Source organism: Hippocampus bargibanti, linkage group LG02, assembly GCF_051943395.1.
Source record: "Hippocampus bargibanti isolate YZ-2025 linkage group LG02, ASM5194339v1, whole genome shotgun sequence".
Classification (NCBI taxonomy): domain Eukaryota; kingdom Metazoa; phylum Chordata; class Actinopteri; order Syngnathiformes; family Syngnathidae; genus Hippocampus; species Hippocampus bargibanti.
Window position 1 is genome coordinate 34326428 of NC_142735.1, and position 19256 is coordinate 34345683.

The 19256-nt window shown below is 40.5% G+C and overlaps 2 protein-coding genes and 1 long non-coding RNA gene across 3 annotated transcripts in view; 1 reads left to right on the forward strand and 2 right to left on the reverse strand.

Moving 5' to 3' along the window:
- Positions 1–3464: 3464 nt before the first annotated feature.
- Positions 3465–8797, forward strand: LOC148902505 (uncharacterized). Its single transcript, XM_088991106.1, is given in 4 exon segments — positions 3465–6020; positions 6590–6958; positions 6960–7348; positions 7521–8797. Coding segments are annotated over 4 exon segments (1836 nt in total). The 5' UTR covers positions 3465–5945; the 3' UTR covers positions 8524–8797.
- Positions 8798–9401: 604 nt separating this feature from the next.
- On the reverse strand, positions 9402–10168 carry LOC148902506 (uncharacterized). The gene is made up of 2 exons (XR_016118042.1): positions 9878–10168; positions 9402–9788 (listed from the first exon to the last, which is right to left on the reverse strand). It is a non-coding gene; the product is annotated as an uncharacterized LOC148902506 (long non-coding RNA).
- An 8122-nt stretch (positions 10169–18290) lies between these two features.
- rxfp1 (relaxin family peptide receptor 1) overlaps positions 18291–19256 on the reverse strand; it is a 40836-nt gene continuing 39870 nt past the window's right edge. Inside the window, exon 18 of the mRNA XM_088991108.1 lies at positions 18291–18599. Within this exon, the coding sequence (XP_088847234.1) occupies positions 18310–18599 (290 nt within the window). The 3' untranslated portion in view covers positions 18291–18309. The remainder of the gene's footprint in view (positions 18600–19256) is intronic.

Sequence of the window (19256 nt, forward strand, 5' to 3'; positions counted from 1 at the left end):
GGTCCGGCCTTGCACAGAATTTAGGGCTTGAGATACTCCTTTTTCACCAAAGTTATTTACGGCTTAAACATCCTGCACAAGCGCCAGATTACAAACTTATCAGTTCTTGGAAAAGACAACCAATTAAAATGTCTATATTTTACTGCTTGCAGCTGTTGGTCCTCGGAGCGTCCAGAGGTGTGGATTTATAATCAAGAAAACTATGTTTTACGAATGTATCACTTTAATGTACATATACTCTCAATAAAAATCTTGGCAGAGGGGTGCAGAATTCTGACGTATGTCATTGTTGACTGCGTCTCCTGCCGGCAGTGGGGACAATCTTTCTGGTTCCGAGTCTCTGTCCACGGTGTCTGACTGTCATATCTCTGACAGTGTCTCAGTAATGTCACATCATCGTCGCAGGCCAGAGCGCGCCCCTCCCCTCCTGTCGCCTCCTCCGCTGCTCCTTAGAGACGGCCCCTCCCTTCCTGACTCACCCGGGCTCCCGCACCTGTTTCCAATCCCCTTGATTGTGCCTTCTGGCTATAAAAGCAAGTCCTACCTTTCTGTCTTTGTCGGAGTATTTAGGAAGTTCCCCGCTACTACCACACCTTCCAGGTCTGACCATTTATTCTCCCTCCCTGTTACCTCCTATGTTTGTTGATTGTGGCGTGTCTCAGTAAAAGACTCTTTTGGAACTCTGTCTCACCGTGCATTTTGGATCCAACCCTTTCCGCCTTCCGTCGTCCCTTGAGTATTGTCACTACGCCTCGAGTGGACGTGATAAGTAAAACCTTTTGAACTCATCAACTGTCTTCATCGAGTACTTCGGATCCAGCTCCTTTTTTGTCCGACGAGGTCATTTTCATTTGCCTTGTTCAGACGTGACAATTATGATATCCATATTCAGCACATAAGTCTGCCAACCATGCTGGAGGCTGTCCATTTTTTTCATCTTAAATCGCTTTTCAAAAATTTGTGAGCAACTGATTAACTTTATCATACTGTTGTGGCAATATATATCTTTGAAATAACTGTTTTAAAATAAACACAAGCCTTCCGAAATGGAAAATATATTGCAGTGGCGGGCTGTGGATTTCATGGCGAGGCCTTCCATTGTGCTACGTCTAAATCAATCCAGACTGAAAAAAGTGTGTTGTGTGATTTACTACAAGTCCCCTAGAGGGTACAATTAGCCAGGAACTAACTGACCCACATCTCTGAATGATGTCCATCTATTCTTGAAAAGTCCGTCTGGAAAATGGCTTTAACAGTAAATCTGCAACTAAATCCATTTATTCTCCTCCTTCAGCCATTGTGGATTAACAAAACTGATATTTAATCACCACAATAGTGTTGCTTATGCAGCTCGCTTGGGATAGAGTGTGCTAGCTCTGTCCAGTATGCTCTCATCACTAGCGGCTTGTGATCATAGCAGTTTTCCCAAACTATGATTGGTTCGTCACTGGTTAATCATAGTTTGCAAAATCAGCACCTTCAAGAAGGCGTTGGTATCCCATGTGGGTTGCCAACTTCACATCTGATTGATAGAACAACAGTTTGATGGACACATTTAATGCGACAGGTCGCACAGAACTGATTGTTAAGGCATCCAGGTCGATTTCTGACCCTGGTTACAAATGATGGCTGAAATGTGATTGGTTAAATGATTAACTACGAAAACACACCTGCAAGCAGCACGACAGGGGAAAAAAAATGATAGGAAGCTGAAATAAAAATTGGAATTATTTAATAAGAATTCAGTCCGTGATTCAGATATTTTTAGGCCAGCAAAGAAGGCTTTGCAGGCCTTGAAGGTCCGCAACTGGTGTATTGGCATGACGGTAATTGCGAACGGTTGAATAGAGTTTATCTGTGGAAAGTCAGTAGGACTAATTGAGAAATGTCTTTCGATGTTCCACTATGTTTTCGTATCCACATCATTCAGTGCAGCAAATCCTCTGTCCACCAGCTCAATTCATACTGACACTTTTCACAAGCCCAAAATGTTTGGGACCAAAGCAATTAACAGAAACAGAAACTGTGTTCACCTGTATGACACATCACAAAGGAGCTTTCCACATGGGTGCCGTGACTGATCCCGATTTGATGTTAGCCTCATGACAGTTTGTGAATCGAAGCTTGTAAGCAGTGTCTGAAATAACGTCTGCCCGGGGCATGCAACTTTTACGTTGGGTGCACAACTTGGCCGACAACTTCAAGAAAAAAAAAAAACAAACAAAGCAATAGTTTTTTCAAATAAAAAACAAACAAACAATGAAATATTTTTTCAAATCAAATGTTTGCTTTATTTAATAAAGCAAACGTTTGAATGAAGATTTCGAAATCAGAATAAATTATTTGAATTTCTAAATCCTCATTCGGTTTGGAAATTTTGGAATTTAGATGCACAGAACCTCAGCCCCAGAAGAAAGATTCAAAAGAAGCTAACAAAATTTATGACGCTACAAAACGTAAACGTACATTATCCCGTGACTGTAAAGTGTCCTTGAGAGTTTTGAAAGGTGCTTAGAAATTAAATGTATTAATATTATTATTATTATTATTATTATTATTATTATTAAAAGCATCGAGGAAAGAGGAGTACACGTGGCTTGTAATAGACGACGAAACACAAACATTGCATTGTGCAACATGATGAACAGTGTATGGACAAACCACAATTGGAGCTAAATTATCAGCAAGGGATATTTACCATCAATTAAGCATTGGGGCATTTGTGGTAGGCACATACTTAATAAAAAAAAATCCTTAAAACTTTGCAACAATGTTTTTTTATTTTTTTTTGCGGTAATCGTCTTATTGTGTTTCAAGTTGGGAAAAATGGGGCAGGCAACTTTATGGCCGGGCAGGCAACTTTTCAGAGTTTGTGTCCGCTAACTTTTCGTCATGAGTTTCAGACACTGCTTTTATGATGGAAAGCTTCAGTGGTATCAGGTTTGACTTCCTGTAGCAGTGCAATGTATGTCAACTTTATTTTTCAAAGTGCACATCGATATTGATCAATTTGAATTGAAAATGACAGACACTAATACTTCTGTCACCATGCCAGTATTTTTTGCTGAGTGCGGTTGAATAATAGTCTTGAACGGTGCCTCTCTTCACGCTAACTGTGCCTTTATGTGATGCACAAATGAGGCAGTTTTGAGTGTGTCTCGAGACCGCACGTCACACTGCTAGCACACCCCCCACCCCCAACCTTTCCACTCTCCTCACTCCCCCTTTTGTCCTTCTGCCTCCCCCCTTCCTCAACCACAGTTGATTGGCGCAGCTTGGGGATGAGTCCCACATTCTTCCACTGACAACTTTGATCCTGCAATTCTTTCATCATAATATTGTGTCTTCTTTGTCTAATTAGAATATATGATTTCACTTTGTTTTGTCATCCACCAAGAAAGACCAAAAGGAGTATAATTTGTCAAATAATTCACAATGACAGGGAAAAAAAAACGCTTGTTTCATTAATCATTTGAACAACCGATGCTGCACTAGAACAAGGTGGACTATGAAACTCCAATTAATGCCTTGCATTTCTTTCTTCATCACATCGTTGTTGATGTAGCGGCAACTTGCGTTCCTCCTGACGCTGCTTAAAGGACAACCGACATCACTTCTTTGTTTCCTAACTGTCAAGTTATGTTGTTTTTTGAGCTCTCCCCCTAACTTGAAAAGGGTTTTGACTGTGTTGACCGGGATTACACTGGGACTTCACTCTTTAACTCCAATGATGAGACAGATTTCTCCTTTCTTCTTCCTCTTTTAATTTGGACTTAATCGTCTCTTTTCTCATTGAAAAGACAATTGCTGATTGCAAGGTGAAAAACCTTTGAAGAAGGTAAAAACACAAACAGCAATTAGGTTTACGTTTGAAGGCAGTCTCTTAACAGGCTGGTTTTGACATTAAACCACCAAATCATGTCATCAAATAAACGGTCACAATAACAGGTTCTCTCACCATCAGCCACCCTTGTCTTTACACAGTTGAACTCCACTGCACCAGGCAAACTCCTAGAGCAGTACTTGAACCGAACCGAACGCTGAGCAGTGTAGCAACTGACTATTTTAAGGAGTGCTTTCTTCTGGTGAGAGCCTTCTTGATTACTGAATGGCTTTCAGCTGCTGGCACATTTGTTTTTATTCCAGTTCTCTCCTCTGGGGGAAAAATGGTGCCAAACTCATCTTTGGACTACAGCTTCGGCCATATTTGTAGTTTGCCAAGACACTCAACTTTGGACTACAGCTTCGGCCATATTTGTAGTTTGCCAAGACTCTAACTGACATCAGAAAACAGTTTCATAGCATCTAAAATACCCAAAACACGCAGTATGATATTTTTAGTCAAATGCAAAACACCAATAAAAATGACTTAAAGTGTGCTGAAACTGCAAAAAATTGAAACCGGAAGTGGCCAGTTTCAGAAGGTCCCGCCCCCTTGCTCGAGAATCAAAACAATGTCTTCAGATTCGTAGTCGATGCTTTCTTGTTACTCATCCAGTTATGAATATAAATCAAATAGTTCTGAAGAGGAAAGCATACATGTTTGCAATAGATTAAAGAATTTATTCCGTGTCATTTTGAGGCAATAGGGGGGGGGGGGGATGATGCACCCAAAACAGGCAGAAGACAAAGCTTCTTGTGTAATAATAGTACATGGGCTCCGTGTGTAATAATAATACATGGGCTCAATGGGCTCAAAATGTTTCTCACAACACAGAAGGATTCACCATCATGTTATTCATATGTTTTCCTTCTAATTTCGCCATTGACACGGATCAACACGAATTTTTCAGACCGAACAAAGTACCGCAAAATGCATTGACGTGATGAAAGGACTGCTGAAATGTGTTCTTTCTCAGTCAGGGGCGTTCCTTCAGTGACGTGATGTGAGGACTCGTCACCAACTCAAAAACAAGACTTCCGGACTATTCAGAGTGAGTCTTAAAACGTAAAGTGTAGCTATATGCGCTGGAATCATTGTAAAAGACGCTCAGTAGAAGTCATTTGAAGCGATTTTACAAATTATGGATACAACTTGTCCGGAGACATCGTTGTCCTTTAAGGCATGTGAAGATTTCTGATACATTCATTTTCTTTATAATGACCACAAAAAGACGAGGCTGTCATCGTTGATCCAAAAAATGTTTGCTGCATTTTCTTGAACAAAAACCAAAGCTCATCAAAACGTGTGGGAAAGGCGTAGAGCTCCCATCTGATCACGCTCATAACATGACCTGAATGTTAACATGCTCCCATCTGATCACGCTCATAACATGACCTGATCACGTGACTTCAGTCACTTGACATTGTCCCTTGAATTCCAGGACCCACATAATACCCAAATTGTACTTTTAGTACTACAGAAACATTGTTACTGTAAAGTGTCCTTGACGGCTTTCAAAGGCGCTTCAAAATAAAATGTATTATTATTGTTATTATTATTCAATGCAGCATAAGAAACATTTGACTCTCTTCTTTCATCAGAAAAATGATGGTTAAAATATGGTTCGGGAGTTATATGAGCTTGAAATGAGGGCGGCTGTCCAGAATACAAGACATTGCTATACATATACAGTATATAGATTTAGATAGCGCTTTAACAACAGTTGCAGTCGGAAGTGGATTAGGGCCACTGAAGAAAAAAAAAATACGGTTGGCAAAATTCTGACTTTAATCTCAGAATTCTGACTTTATTCTCAGAATTCTGACTTTAAAGTCAGAATTCTGACTTTAATCTCAGAATTCTGACTTTATTCTCAGAATTCTGACTTTAAAGTCAGAATTATTTTCGTTGCGACTTTAAAGTCAGAATTCTGACTTTTTTTCTCAGAATTCTGACTTTAAAGTCAGAATTCTGACTTTGTAACGTTCGTGGAGCTATTCATGTTTGGCCTCGTCAGCGTGTACAAGACGTAAGTGTGGCTCGGAAGAAAGGACATACAACAATGTCATCACCTATCGACTTTTTGCGTGGCCGAGGAGTGTCGGAAGACATCCTTACTCTTTTGGAGGAGCAGAGGGTGAGTAAACAGTGTGTTGTGTTTGTTTCGTTTAATGGCTGTTGTGTCCATAGTTAACGTGCTCCGCGGAGCTGGTCGCTCCGTTGCTAGCGCGAATACTGTATAATGAGTGGATGCACCCGGTTTACATTCGTGAATAAATAGTAACCATTTATGAATGATAGTGGCCGGTTGGAGAATCACTGCAGTTAAAATCATCGTGAATTGAACACACTGTGATCACACGTTCTGTCGTAGTTCTGTGTGTACATCATTTTAAGTAACGTTTAGGCACACGCACGCATGAACGAAGTCAAAAGTTGATGAACTGCTGTCTGAATAGGGACTTTATTTATGATAGTTGCATGTTGGAAGGCAAATATTTCCCCGTCATTTTCAAGCATCAATGTACCTTTGTCCATTATTAACAGTTTTCAACGTTTTATAGTTGCAACATATATGCCTGTGTGTTTGATTTACAATTGTTGAGATCAGTATTACATGTGTGCTTCATATTTTAAAATTAAGTGATTATATGTTATGATGATTGAATGTTTTTTTTTTAATTTATTTTTCTTGTTCTTCTGCAGATTGACGGTGATGTCATCGCACTGATGGACGATTCCACGCTTGCCAATTATGTCCCTTGTTATGGAGACCGGATTGCATTCTTCAATTTTTGTAAGACGAAACCGCTCCCAACCAAAAGAAAAAATGGACTTTTGGAAAAATTGCGTGAAAAAATGAAAGTCAGGAACGATAGCGAGAAAGGAGACACTGCGTCAAAGACACAAGAAGCAAGACAGACAAGGACGCAGAAAACAACGAGAAATGTAGCAATTGGATGGATACACAGTGATGGAAAAATAACCAAACAGGTGAGGGAGAAACAGGGAGGGGGTACCAGAAAACTTCAAATGTCCACAGAAGTTGGGTTAGAAGACATTCTCAATGAAGGAAAAAAAACTGTTTTTCCCTGATGGAATTTCTCCTAAAGGCTCAGAATTGGACTTTCAGTTTGAGGTGCGGGATTTCAAACAAAACCTCCTCACTGATGAAACCTGCCAGTCCATTGGCAATATGTATGAGGCTGCAAAACTTACATTGTTGCGCTTTTATATTGCAACAAGGCCAAAAGATGACCACTATGATGACAGCACGGCATCCAAAGAAGTCTTGGTTTTGTCACACGATGCTAGTGACTACAACCCTGAAATTGAAGAGGTCTCTGTTGATTCAAGTGAAATCTACACGGCATTCAACATTTCTTCCGATACAGAAATAACCTTTGGTCCTTCATACAGCACAGAGGGAGATGCGGACATCACACTGATATACAGTAAAGTCTCGTTATATCGATATCGGATATATCGATAGTCCCGGTTATATCGATACTATTTCTATGCACGTACGGAGAAAATTACATGCAAACAGGGTCGGATATATCGATAGTCCCGGTTATATCGATATTTTTTTGGACTCCCTTGAATATCGATATAACGAGACTTTACTGTATAACAGTCCACCCGATCCACAAGATGTGATGACAATCAGTGTCCACTACACTGACATGTTGAGTGATATGATCATAGCATTTTCTGAAAATGCTATCTTGAACAAATCACTCATTGTGAAACGCATACTCCCAGATAATACAGAAGAAGCTGGCATTGGATCTGGAGTATTGAGAGATGTTCTCACATGCTTCTGGCAACAATTCTATGACCGGTGCACCCTTGGTACAACAATTAAAGTGCCATTTATTCGCCATGATTTTCCAGCAGAAAAGTGGAAAGAAGTTGGGAGAATCCTTGTGAAGGGTTACCAAGATTGTTGCTATTTCCCAAACAAACTTGCGTTTCCTTTCCTCGAGCAGGTGCTTTTCAACTCGGTCTACAGTGATCTAAAATCACATTTTCTGCAGTTTGTGAGCAGCCAGGAGCGTGAAGTTTTGACGGCAGCAATGAAGGACTTTTCAGAAGTGGACCTAGATGAACTTGTGGAAGTCCTTGATAACTACGGCTGTAGAAAAAGAATCTCTGCTGAAAGCTTTCCCAATATATTGCAAGAAATAGCACACAAAGAGCTGATCCAAAAGCCCATGTTTGTGATTGACTGCTGGAGGGAGGTTATTCTCCACCGTGTCCTGATCAGTCCAGAAGAACTAAACAAGTTGTGCTCGGACTTACAACCTACCTCAAAAAAGGTCTGCCAACTGCTTAAATTTGCCACTGATTTAACCCCAAAGCAGAAGGAAGTGGCAAATTACCTGAAAAGGTTCATTAGAGAATTGGATGAATTCATGCTTCAGAAGTTTCTCCGTTTTTGTACTGGATCTGATCTTGTTGTAACCAACGCCATTCTTGTGGAGTTTCAGAAAATGACGGAGTTTAGTAGAAGGCCGGTGGGGCACACATGTGGAAATGTTCTGCATATTGCTGACAGCTATGATAATTTCCCAGATTTCCGATCTGAATTCAACGCCGTTCTTGAAAGCAATATCTGGGTGATGGACATTGTGTAGCTTTTTAATACCAAGAAACTGTGACTAAACTGCCGTAGGTTGCATCAGCACGACATTACTTTTACACTACATTACAGTATATTGTTTTGTGTTATCAATATGTTTGTTGAAACAAACGTTGCATTTTTGCTGTTTTATGGTTTGTATACAAATCACTTGCATTTTGTGTTATATTACAGTCATAGTTCTGTAAAGTTCTGTGGACTTTTTTATACAAAAAGGCCTAGGAAGTTATGCATAACCATCAGATGGTTATTTCAACAGTTTTGCTGTATTAGTTAGGTGCATGTTTCTTTTGTTCAAAATTAAAGATTTCATTGCATTCAATTTTTGGCTCCACATGAATGTTGAAAGTTAATATATTGTGTGAAAAGGTGGTTTAATAACATTTTACATGTATTTTCTAATGGCTTTATAATTCTCACATCGACCTCACAGTCCGGAGGTGCAAGGTGGATTCTGGTTCTGAACTTCCTGTTTGGAGTCTCCAGCTATTCCAGATGCACCAATATTTCACTAACATGTGTCAGGTTAAAGGAAAACACACTAAATTGTCCTTGTCATTGTGAGCACTGGTGGTCGTTCATCTGTGCATTGCGCTTCGCTAGCAACTGGTTCAGGGTGTCCTCCACCTACTGCCCAATGACTGCTGTGATAGGCTATACAGCACACCTCACGACTCTTGAGGATAAGGAGATAAGAAAATGGATGGAGAGGTTTTATAACACGATTAAGACATCCATCCACTTGTGATCTATCACAAGAGTCACAGGGCATGCTGGAGCCATGGCCAAGTTTTAAAAATGTCTATGTACTTCCAACCTACCGCTGAAGAGTGCCATTGAGAGGAGTCGAAAAAAACACAACTGGTTGTGGAGTAAATTTGAAGTTTCATTTTCACATCAGTACAAAGTCCAAAGATTGCATCAGTACACATGTCAAATATACTTCAGTAATTCCTCTCTCAACTTAACATACAAGTCACTCGCATTCAATGGATCTGATGGTGCGTGCCATTCATTTTCCTCCATAAGCAGACAACACAGTTCAAATACAGTTTCATCACATGGAAAATCGCCTTTTGTCGTGCACTCTTCCATACATGCGGTGATCTCTTCCGTTCCAACAGGTTTTAATTGATCCTCTGCACTGTGCATCGCAGGAAATGAATACATGATCACTGGTCGACCGGAAGCTGTATCATTGTGCAATCTTCGTCTTATTGTGTGTGAGTTCCACGTGTTCACAACTTCATCCAGCTCGTCCTGAACAAAAAGCAGCATTGTTTGAGGATGATATTTATACCATTTATAAAATTAAAGAAAAAAGGCCCAAAAACATTATTCTACCTGACCTGCACAAGATTAAGAAAGCAGAACCGAATAAGACTTTTATCCAGAAAATCTCCTGTAAAGTGGCCATCATGCTGAAGAGTTTGAAATAAATTCATCCAAAATTGTACACTCTGTTTGCGAAGGGTGGACCACCACCCTTCAATGCGCTGATTGGCTGTACTTCTTCCATAGAGGAAACTTTTCTCCGCAGCAAAATTGTCTGAGTGGTTCCGACGCAAAAACATTTGCATCTGTTCGACACAAACGTTTTCTGTGCCCCTGTCAGCACGGATCCTCTCTGGACATCCACCGACGCACCGACAGAACACAAGAGTCAAAGGGAGTTGGGTTGGTTCGCCATCTGAAACGTCTTACGCCTCATTGCCTCTCTGTGCAACGGGGCAACAGTCCGGGGGCCTGTCAGGACATCATCTTTCTCCCGTGTCATTTTTATTTTGTCATCCCACGCCTACAGGGTCAACCATTTTGATTTTATGCTTCTATATTGAAGGTCAGTCATTATTTCAGCTTGTGAGTATTATACAATGGAGGGCGATTGTCATGGTCTCCCTGCAATACTAAACGGGAAGTCAGCCTGCCCGTCTGTCTATGTGGACAGCTTATCATGTTATCAGGTTATTGGGTGCATGAAATGGTCAAGTGCAACGAAACCACTACTTCAGAAATTAATTAGTTCCAGAATAAATTTCTTAACTAGAAAAAGAAGTATTTTCAATGTAAATGCCCTAATCAGTTCCAACCCCCCCACCCCACCCCGCCAACACCCATAAAAGGCAAGATGCAGATGAAGGTTGATTGCGTCCTTCCTCTTTGCAAAAGGGATGGTTTGCTGACAGATGAGTCAAAATAGTGAGAAGGCCTTATTGAATACTTGGCGTCCACAATGCAGAGCAATGTAGAATTGATCAAGTCATTGGAAGACATTGAGTTGGAATTTCAGCCACTGTTTGGGTTGTCAGAATCTGGTTACAAGCTTCAGGTGGTGAGATCTGCACAAGAAAAGTAAAGATGATCTTTGCAAGCAACAATCTGATCAAAAATGCGCACACATCTTGGAGGCAATGTTTGAAAACATTGAAACTTATGTAACACCACAGCTTTGGAAAATGCTCATGTTTGTATACATGTTTGTCCTTCTTTAGACACATGTCAAGGTAACGCGCTTCATCAGATAGAAAAGAGTTCTAAACGTCAAGTAACTTCATATTCGTGAAGTCCTGCTGCAAAGTCCCAAATCCGCCACTAGATGGGGACAGAGGGATCGTGCTCAGCATGAGGCCAAGTCAGCAAAACATGATCTTCGAAAATAGCATATACAAAATCAAGCATGCCAAAGTCAATGCCTTCAAAAAGCCATTCAAAAATGATTATAGAATTTGACAACTCACAAGAAATTGACCAAGTGTAAAAGTGTTTTTTATAAAAAGAATGAGGCAGTTTTGAGTGTGTCTCGAGACCGCACGTCACACTGCACCTTTCCACTCTCCTCACTCCCCCTTTTGTCCTTCTGCCTCCCCCCTTCGTCACAGGTGGCGCAGCTTGGGGATGAGTACCACATTCTTAAATTGACAACTTTGATCCTGCAATTTATTCACGACTGTAAAGCGGGTGCATCTATTTATGATATTCGCGCTAGCAACGGAGCACGTTAACTATGGACACAACAGCCATTAAACGAAACAAACACAACACACTGTTTACTCACCCTCTGCTCCTCCAAAAGAGAAAGGATGTCTTCCGACACTCCTCGGCCACGCAAAAAGTCGATAGGTGATGACATTACTGTATTAAAGTCAGAATTCTGAGAATAAAGTCAGAATTCTGACTTTAAAGTCGCAACGAAAATAATTCTGACTTTAAAGTCAGAATTCTGAGAATAAAGTCAGAATTCTGAGAATAAAGTCCGAATTCTGACTTTAAAGTCGCAACGAAAATAATTCTGACTTTAAAGTCAGAATTCTGAGAATAAAGTCAGAATTCTGAGAATAAAGTCAGAATTCTGACTTTAAAGTCGCAACGAAAATAATTCTGGCTTTAAAGTCAGAATTCTGAGAATAAAGTCAGAATTCTGACTTTAAAACTCTGACTTTAATCTCAGAATTCTGACTTTAAAGTCAGAATTCTGAGATTAAAGTCAGAGTTTTGCCAACCGTATTTTTTTTCTTCAGTGGCCCTAATCCTCTTCCGTATAATCCTCTTCCGTACAGCTAGAACTAAGCTTTAAAATGGGGGAAAAAATGGGGAAATGCTGCTCCTTGTGGGAAGCAAAACACATTGCCAAAGGCAAAACAAAAAACAAAACCTAAACAAATTGGGGAATGGCGCTTAACGTCATATTTTCAATTCCCAAATACATTTGTGAATGGCAGTGAATGAGTTGAACGTGCAACTCTTTGAAGAGATTAGAAGAATCCATTTTCCACACGACACACTGGATTCAAAGCCTCTGAGGTCAGTAATGGAAAAAAAATCTGCCTCAGTACTGAATGCCACCATTGCACAGATAAACTTTATTGTATGTGGGATATGCGGTTTAAGACCACTGTTATCTGGAAAGTGGTAAATGATTTGATGAAGTTGTCTTGGTTAACGCTCGCGTGGCTCATAATAAGCAATTGTAGTCGTAAGCTCGTCAGATTGTTTTTAGCACTGAGGTTTTTCATTGATGAACGAGTTCATGGTGGTCTGCTCAGCTCGTTTCTCATTCAACTTAGATACCCACAATTAAAATGCTGTTGACTGCAATGGAATGATGCATGAGCTACGGTCTGTCTGTGACCTGTGAACAGAACACAAGAGTCAAAGGGAGTTGGGTTGGTTCGCCATCTGAAACGTCTTACGCCTCATTGCCTCTCTGTGCAACGGGGCAACAGTCCGGGGGCCTGTCAGGACATCATCTTTCTCCCGTGTCATTTTTATTTTGCCATCCTCCACCCCCGAGTATTTCCACAAAAACCATTTTGATTTTATGCTTCTATATATGAAGGTCAGTCTTTATTTCAGCTTGTTGAGTATTATATAATGGAGGGCGATTGTCATGGTCTCCCTGCAATACTAAACGGGAAGTCAGCCTGCTCGTCTGTCTATTGTGGACAGCTTATCATGTTATCAGGTTATTGGGTGCATGAAATGGTCAAGTGCAACGAAACCACTACTTCAGAAATTAATTAGTTCCAGAATAAATTTCTTAACTAGAAAAACAGAAGTATTTTCAATGTAAATGCCCTAATCAGTTCCAACACCCCCCCCCCCACCCCGCCAACACCCATAAAAGGCAAGATGCAGATGAAGGTTGATTGCGTCCTTCCTCTTTGCAAAAGGGATGGTTTGGCTGACAGATGAGTCAAAATAGTGAGAAGGCCTTTTGAATACTTGGCGTCCACAATGCAGAGCAATGTTGAATGTGCTCAGGACATTGGAAGACATTGAGTTGTAATTTAAGTCCTGCGCCTTGGGTTGTCAGAATCTGGTTACAAGCTTTAGGTGGTGAGAATTGGACTCGGGTTTGTAATGATTATCTTTGCAAGCAACAGTCACATCATTAAAATGCGCACACATCTTGGAGGCAATGTTTGCACACATTGAAACTTATCTAACACCACAGCTTTGGAAAATGCTCATGTTTGTGTCATGTTTGTCCTTCTACAGAAACATGTCAAGGTAACGCGCTTCATCAGGCAGGAAAAGAGGCCTAAAAATCAAGGAAATGAAATTGGAGGGTTTAAGTCCTGCTGCAAATTCCCAATTCCGCCACTAGATGGGGACAGAGGGATCCTAGCTCAGCCTGAGGCCAACTCAGCAAAACATGATATGGGAAAATAGCATATACAAAATAAAGCATGCCAAAGTCAATGCCTTATAAAAAGCCATTCAAAAATGATTATAGAATTTGACAACTCACAAGAAATTGACCAAGTGTAAAAGTGTTTTTTATAAAAAGAATGAGGCAGTTTTGAGTGTGTCTCGAGACCGCACGTCACACTGCTAGCACACCCCCCACCCCCAACCTTTCCACTCTCCTCACTCCCCCTTTTGTCCTTCTGCCTCCCCCCTTCCTCAACCACAGTTGATTGGCGCAGCTTGGGGATGAGTCCCACATTCGTCCACTGACAACTTTGATCCTGCAATTCTTTCATCACTGTAAAGCGGGTGCATCTATTTATGATATTCGCGCTAGCAACGGAGCACGTTAACTATGGACACAACAGCCATTAAACGAAACAAACACAACACACTGTTTACTCACCCTCTGCTCCTCCAAAAGAGAAAGGATGTCTTCCGACACTCCTCGGCCACGCAAAAAGTCGATAGGTGATGACATTACTGTATGTCCTTTCTTCCGAGCCACACTTACGTCTTGTACACGCTGACGAGGCCAAACATGAATAGCTCCACGAACGTTACAAAGTCAGAATTCTGAGAAAAAAGTCAGAATTCTGAGAATAAAGTCAGAACTCTGACTTTAAAGTCAGAATTCTGAGAAAAAGTCAGAATTCTGACTTTAAAGTCGGAACGAAAATAATTCTGACTTTAAAGTCAGAATTCCGAGAATAAAGTCAGAATTCTGAGAATAAAGTCAGAATTCTGACTTTAAAGTCGCAACGAAAATAAATCTGACTTTAAAGTCAGAATTCTGAGATTAAAGTCAGAATTTTGCCAACCGTATTTTTTTTTTCTTCAGTGGCCCTAATCCTCTTCCGTAGAAGTCCGATGTAAATGATTGCATTTATTTGGACTTGTAATGACGGGCATTTCAACGCCAGGTGGCGTAGTTACTTCAAGTTGCAGATCACGGAAGGAGGGGGAGAAGAGAGAGGAAACTTGTCAAAACACGTCTCGGATATCATCAAGAGGCAACCTGGAAATTGGTCATCCATTGACAACTACCATCACAAAGGTAAATAAAACGACTTTATTATACAGTATAGTTTATTTCTTTAACTTCAATACAATAGCACATTTATTATACATAAAATAAGGTATATTCCGTGTAGTTTTAAGGCTTATTTAGTCGAAAATTATGTTTTATGGGGACCTGGGAACGGATTATTATCGTTTTTAATGTTTTTTTATGGGAAATAAATGTTTGGCAGATGAACGTTTTGCCTTAAACACACCTTCTGGGAACCAATTAAGTTCGTAAACTGAGGTATCACTGTACTCACAATCAAACATGTAATGATGCCAAAAGAAATGTTAAATAATTTTGTGTGTTCTGGATTTTGGATGGGAGAAAGGTGCGCATTTCTCCCCATCCAAAACAGTAGAGTTGGGCGACCACTAATTGATTTAGACTGATTGAGAAGGTGATTGCAACCACCTGGGAATGGCCAATTGCCGCTGGGACCTGATTGGCCAGAAGCTCAGGTGAAGCACCTTTAAAGCCAGCCTGAGCCAGTCTCTTGGAGGAGGAAGAAGAGGGACAAAGGACAACCTGGAGAGCAGTGTTACCTGGGGCCTGCCGAAAACTGATATCAACTTCAAATAAAGAAAACTCACAATACCCTTCCTGCATCTGGCTGAGTGAACTTTTATCCTCTTTCCACCTGCTTGCTGTATCGCCGCACGACAAAACAGTTCCACAAACATTCAAGAACAAGCAGATAAACACCAATGCGGTCATATAGAGTAAAATGACCAATTGTAGTACACGAGAGAACATCAGAAAATAATGTTTGCATCTACAAAATCAGCAGAGAAAATGATTTTCATAGAAATTCATACAAACATAATACGCTGCATATGTCAGTTGATGTCATGAGTCATGAGTGGTGTAAAAATATATTATGTTTAAAGGACAACCGACGTCACTTTTTTGTTTCTTAACTGACATCAGAAAAACGTTTTATAGCATCTAAAATACCCAAGATATATTTACCCAAAAGATATTTTTATTCAAATGCAAAACACCAATAAAAATGACTTAAAGTGTCCAAAATCTGCAAAAAAATGAGCTGCGAATTGGGCATTTTCAGAAAGTCCCGCCCCCAGTTCGTGATGTCACGCCAGGACGTCTTGCATTGCTGGAGAATCAAAACAATGGCTTCAGATTCGGAGAATATGCTTTCTTGTTACACAGCCAGTTATGAATATGATTCAAATAGTTCTGAAGAGGAAAGCATACATGTTTGCATTCGATTAAAGAATTTATTCCGTGCCATTATGAGGCAACATTGAGGGGAGCTGTCTCAATGAAAAAGAGGCACAAAATGGCGACCTCCTGTGGCCACCTCCGTTTCCACAGGCTGATAAATTCCTTATATGGAGCTTGGACGCCCTCTTCTGGTGGCTTTTGGGTGCAACACGAGGTCCCCAGACCAAACAAGTACAGCAAAATACATTGACGTGATGGAAAGACCGCTACAATGCGTCTTTTTTTCGATCAGGGGCGTTCCTTTCCTCACGTCACATACGGACTCGTCGCCAACTCAAAAACAAGACTTCCTGAATATTCAGCGCGAGTCTTAAAACGTAAAATATAGCTATATGTGGTGGAATCTTTGTAAAATACGCTCAGTAGAAATCATTTGAGGCCATTTTACAAATTATGGACACAACTTGTCCGGAGACGTCGGTTGTCCTTTAAGAGTCCATTGTCAAAGCACAGACTAGCGAGGAAATGCAACAAAAAAATCTCATACAATCTTCAATTGAGAAATTTTCAAAGTAATGACAAGTATGCACAGTGATGGGTATCGTTTTATGTTTGATTTACAATTAGACAACAACATCATATATACATTTCAAAACCCATAATGCTCACGCTCTATGAGTGACAGAATGTAATCCCTGAAGTTTTGAGGACATGATCAGTAGAATAAATTATTTTATTTGACCAGTACCGTATTGTCAGAGACATTGTGGACGAAGACTCGAACCCGAAAAGATTGTCCCTACTGCCGGCAGGAGACGCAGCCATTCATGACAGACGTCTGAATTCTGCAAGCCCTCTGCCAAGCTATTTATTGAGAGTATATGCAAATTAAAGTGATACATTAGTAAAACATAGTTTTCTTGATTAGAATACAATTCAAGTCGTAAATAACTTCGGTGACAAAGGAGTATCCCAAGTCCTGAATTCTGTGCCAGGCCAGATCTCTGAGATGAAGCTGACAGTTTAACTTGCAGGTTGTCTGTGCTTCAATTGTGTATTCAGTCTCACATATTGGCTAAGCATAGAACAGCGTGAAACTTTTAAATATGATAACTTCTTATTCTGTCTAATCTCTATCACATATTTATTCGAGTATAACGTGCACACGTGTATAACACGCAGCCCTAATTTTCAATTAAAAATCGGTATAAAATTTGGTTTCAGTTAATCGAAACGCTGGATATTGGTAATTGTGCAGAACAGAAATGCTTAAAGGACAACCGACACCATATTTTTTAATCCCTAACTGACATCAGAAAAACGTTTTATAGCATCTAAAATACCCAAAACTGATATTTTTAGTCAAATGCAAAAAAAAACACACTAAAAACTGACTTTAAAGTGTCCCAAAACTGCCACAATATGAGCTCGGAACTGGGCAGATTCAGAAAGTCCCGCCCCCTTGTCCGTGACATCACGCCAGGATACTCCTTTACAAACTGCCTTGCTCCAGAATTAAAACAATGGGTTCAGACAGTTCGGATAAGATGCTTTCTTGTTACTCATCCAGTTATGAATATGATTCAAATAGTTCTGAAGAGGAAAGCATACATGTTTGCAATCGATTAAAGAAGTCCTCCCGTATCAATTCGAGCCATCTGGACTCCAATGTAGCACCCAGAAAATGTACAAGATGGCGCACAAGCTCCGTTGGAAATGGGATGATTTGTCCGCTGGGAATTTGTTTCAACTTACACCTTCTTTATGCGTGTTACCGCAATTGCCTGCGAGACACAACGATTCACCATTGCGTTATTTATGTGTTTTCCTTCTAATTTCGCCATCAACACTGTGTTTTCAGATGAAAAAAAGTACCCAAAATGCATTGTGTGTCACTTTCTCGGTCAGGGGTGTTCCCTCCGTGACGTCACTTAGGGTATCGTCATCAACTCGAAAACAAGACTTCATGAATATTTAGCACGAGTCTTAAAACATAAAATATAGCTATATACCGTGTGATCTTTGTAAAATGCGCTTAGTACAAGTCATTTGAAGCCATTTTTTAAATTATGGACGCAACTTGTCCGGAAGTGTCCTTTAACACACGGTCATTCCTGCATTGTGATGTCTGAAAGACTGGCGCGAGCATAAAATCAGATGATGAAATACGGAATGGAGTCAATGACTTACTCTCTTGCGTGTAAGGTACTGAAGTGGATGAGGTATTCAAGTCAACGGGCAAATTCACCACATGCTCAAGATTGTTCAGGTTTGGCAAAGGTCCGTCATCTAACTGCTCACTTTGAACGCGCCACTCTGACTTTGTCGCCGATTCATTCACACGGGAACATTAGGGTCATTTTCTGCAAGGCCAGCTTGCTGGGTCTTGACCCCAGTCGGACGGTCCCCTACCTCCGTGATGGATTCCTGCACAGGGTACATTTCCTGCCAGGTGTGCGGAGCTTGATGGATGGGGTGACTGGCCACCGCCGGCCTCCGCTGCCTATAGTTGGCCCACACCTGCATAAGGGTCTCCTTGAAGGGACGGGTGGTAAGTGTGTAAAGGATAGGGTTGAGGGCGCTGTTAATGGGCAGGATGAATATGACCACCCATGAGGTAATGGTGCCTGCAGGGGGAAGAAGACAAAGGAGGTACAGTGAGACCTCAACTTACAAATACCTTATCTTACAAACGTCAAATTTATGAAAATTAAACCTTATAATAAGCACTATTTTCATAATACACACCCACCACGGCTGGCGGAGTGATCTTCGGCAGAAGCACACGACCGAACAGCACCAGAGGTTAAGTTACCAACAGTCCTTATGGAAGGTGACTCTCCTTCCATAAGCCATCAACGACCATCAAAAAGGTAAATAAAACTTTATTTTACAGCACAGTTTATTTCTTTAATTACAGTCCTCATGTAATGAGCCTCTCTTTCCAAACAGCAATTCCCTTTGACCTTCGACCTCCAACGCCATTCCATCAAGCCATCAATGACCATCACAAATGTAAATAAAGTGACTTTATGATACAATGCAGTGTATTTCTTTCATTACAATACAATAGCACATTTATTATACATAGAATAAGGTATGTTGTGTGTAGTATTAAGGCTTATTTAGTTGAAAAGTATATTTTATGCAAACCCGGGAACGGATTATTCCCATTTTAATGGTTTCCTATGGGATTTTTTTTTTTTAGATACACACTTTTCGCCTTACACACTCTGTCTGGGAACCAAATAAGTTTGTAAGTTGAGGTCTCACAGGCAACTTTA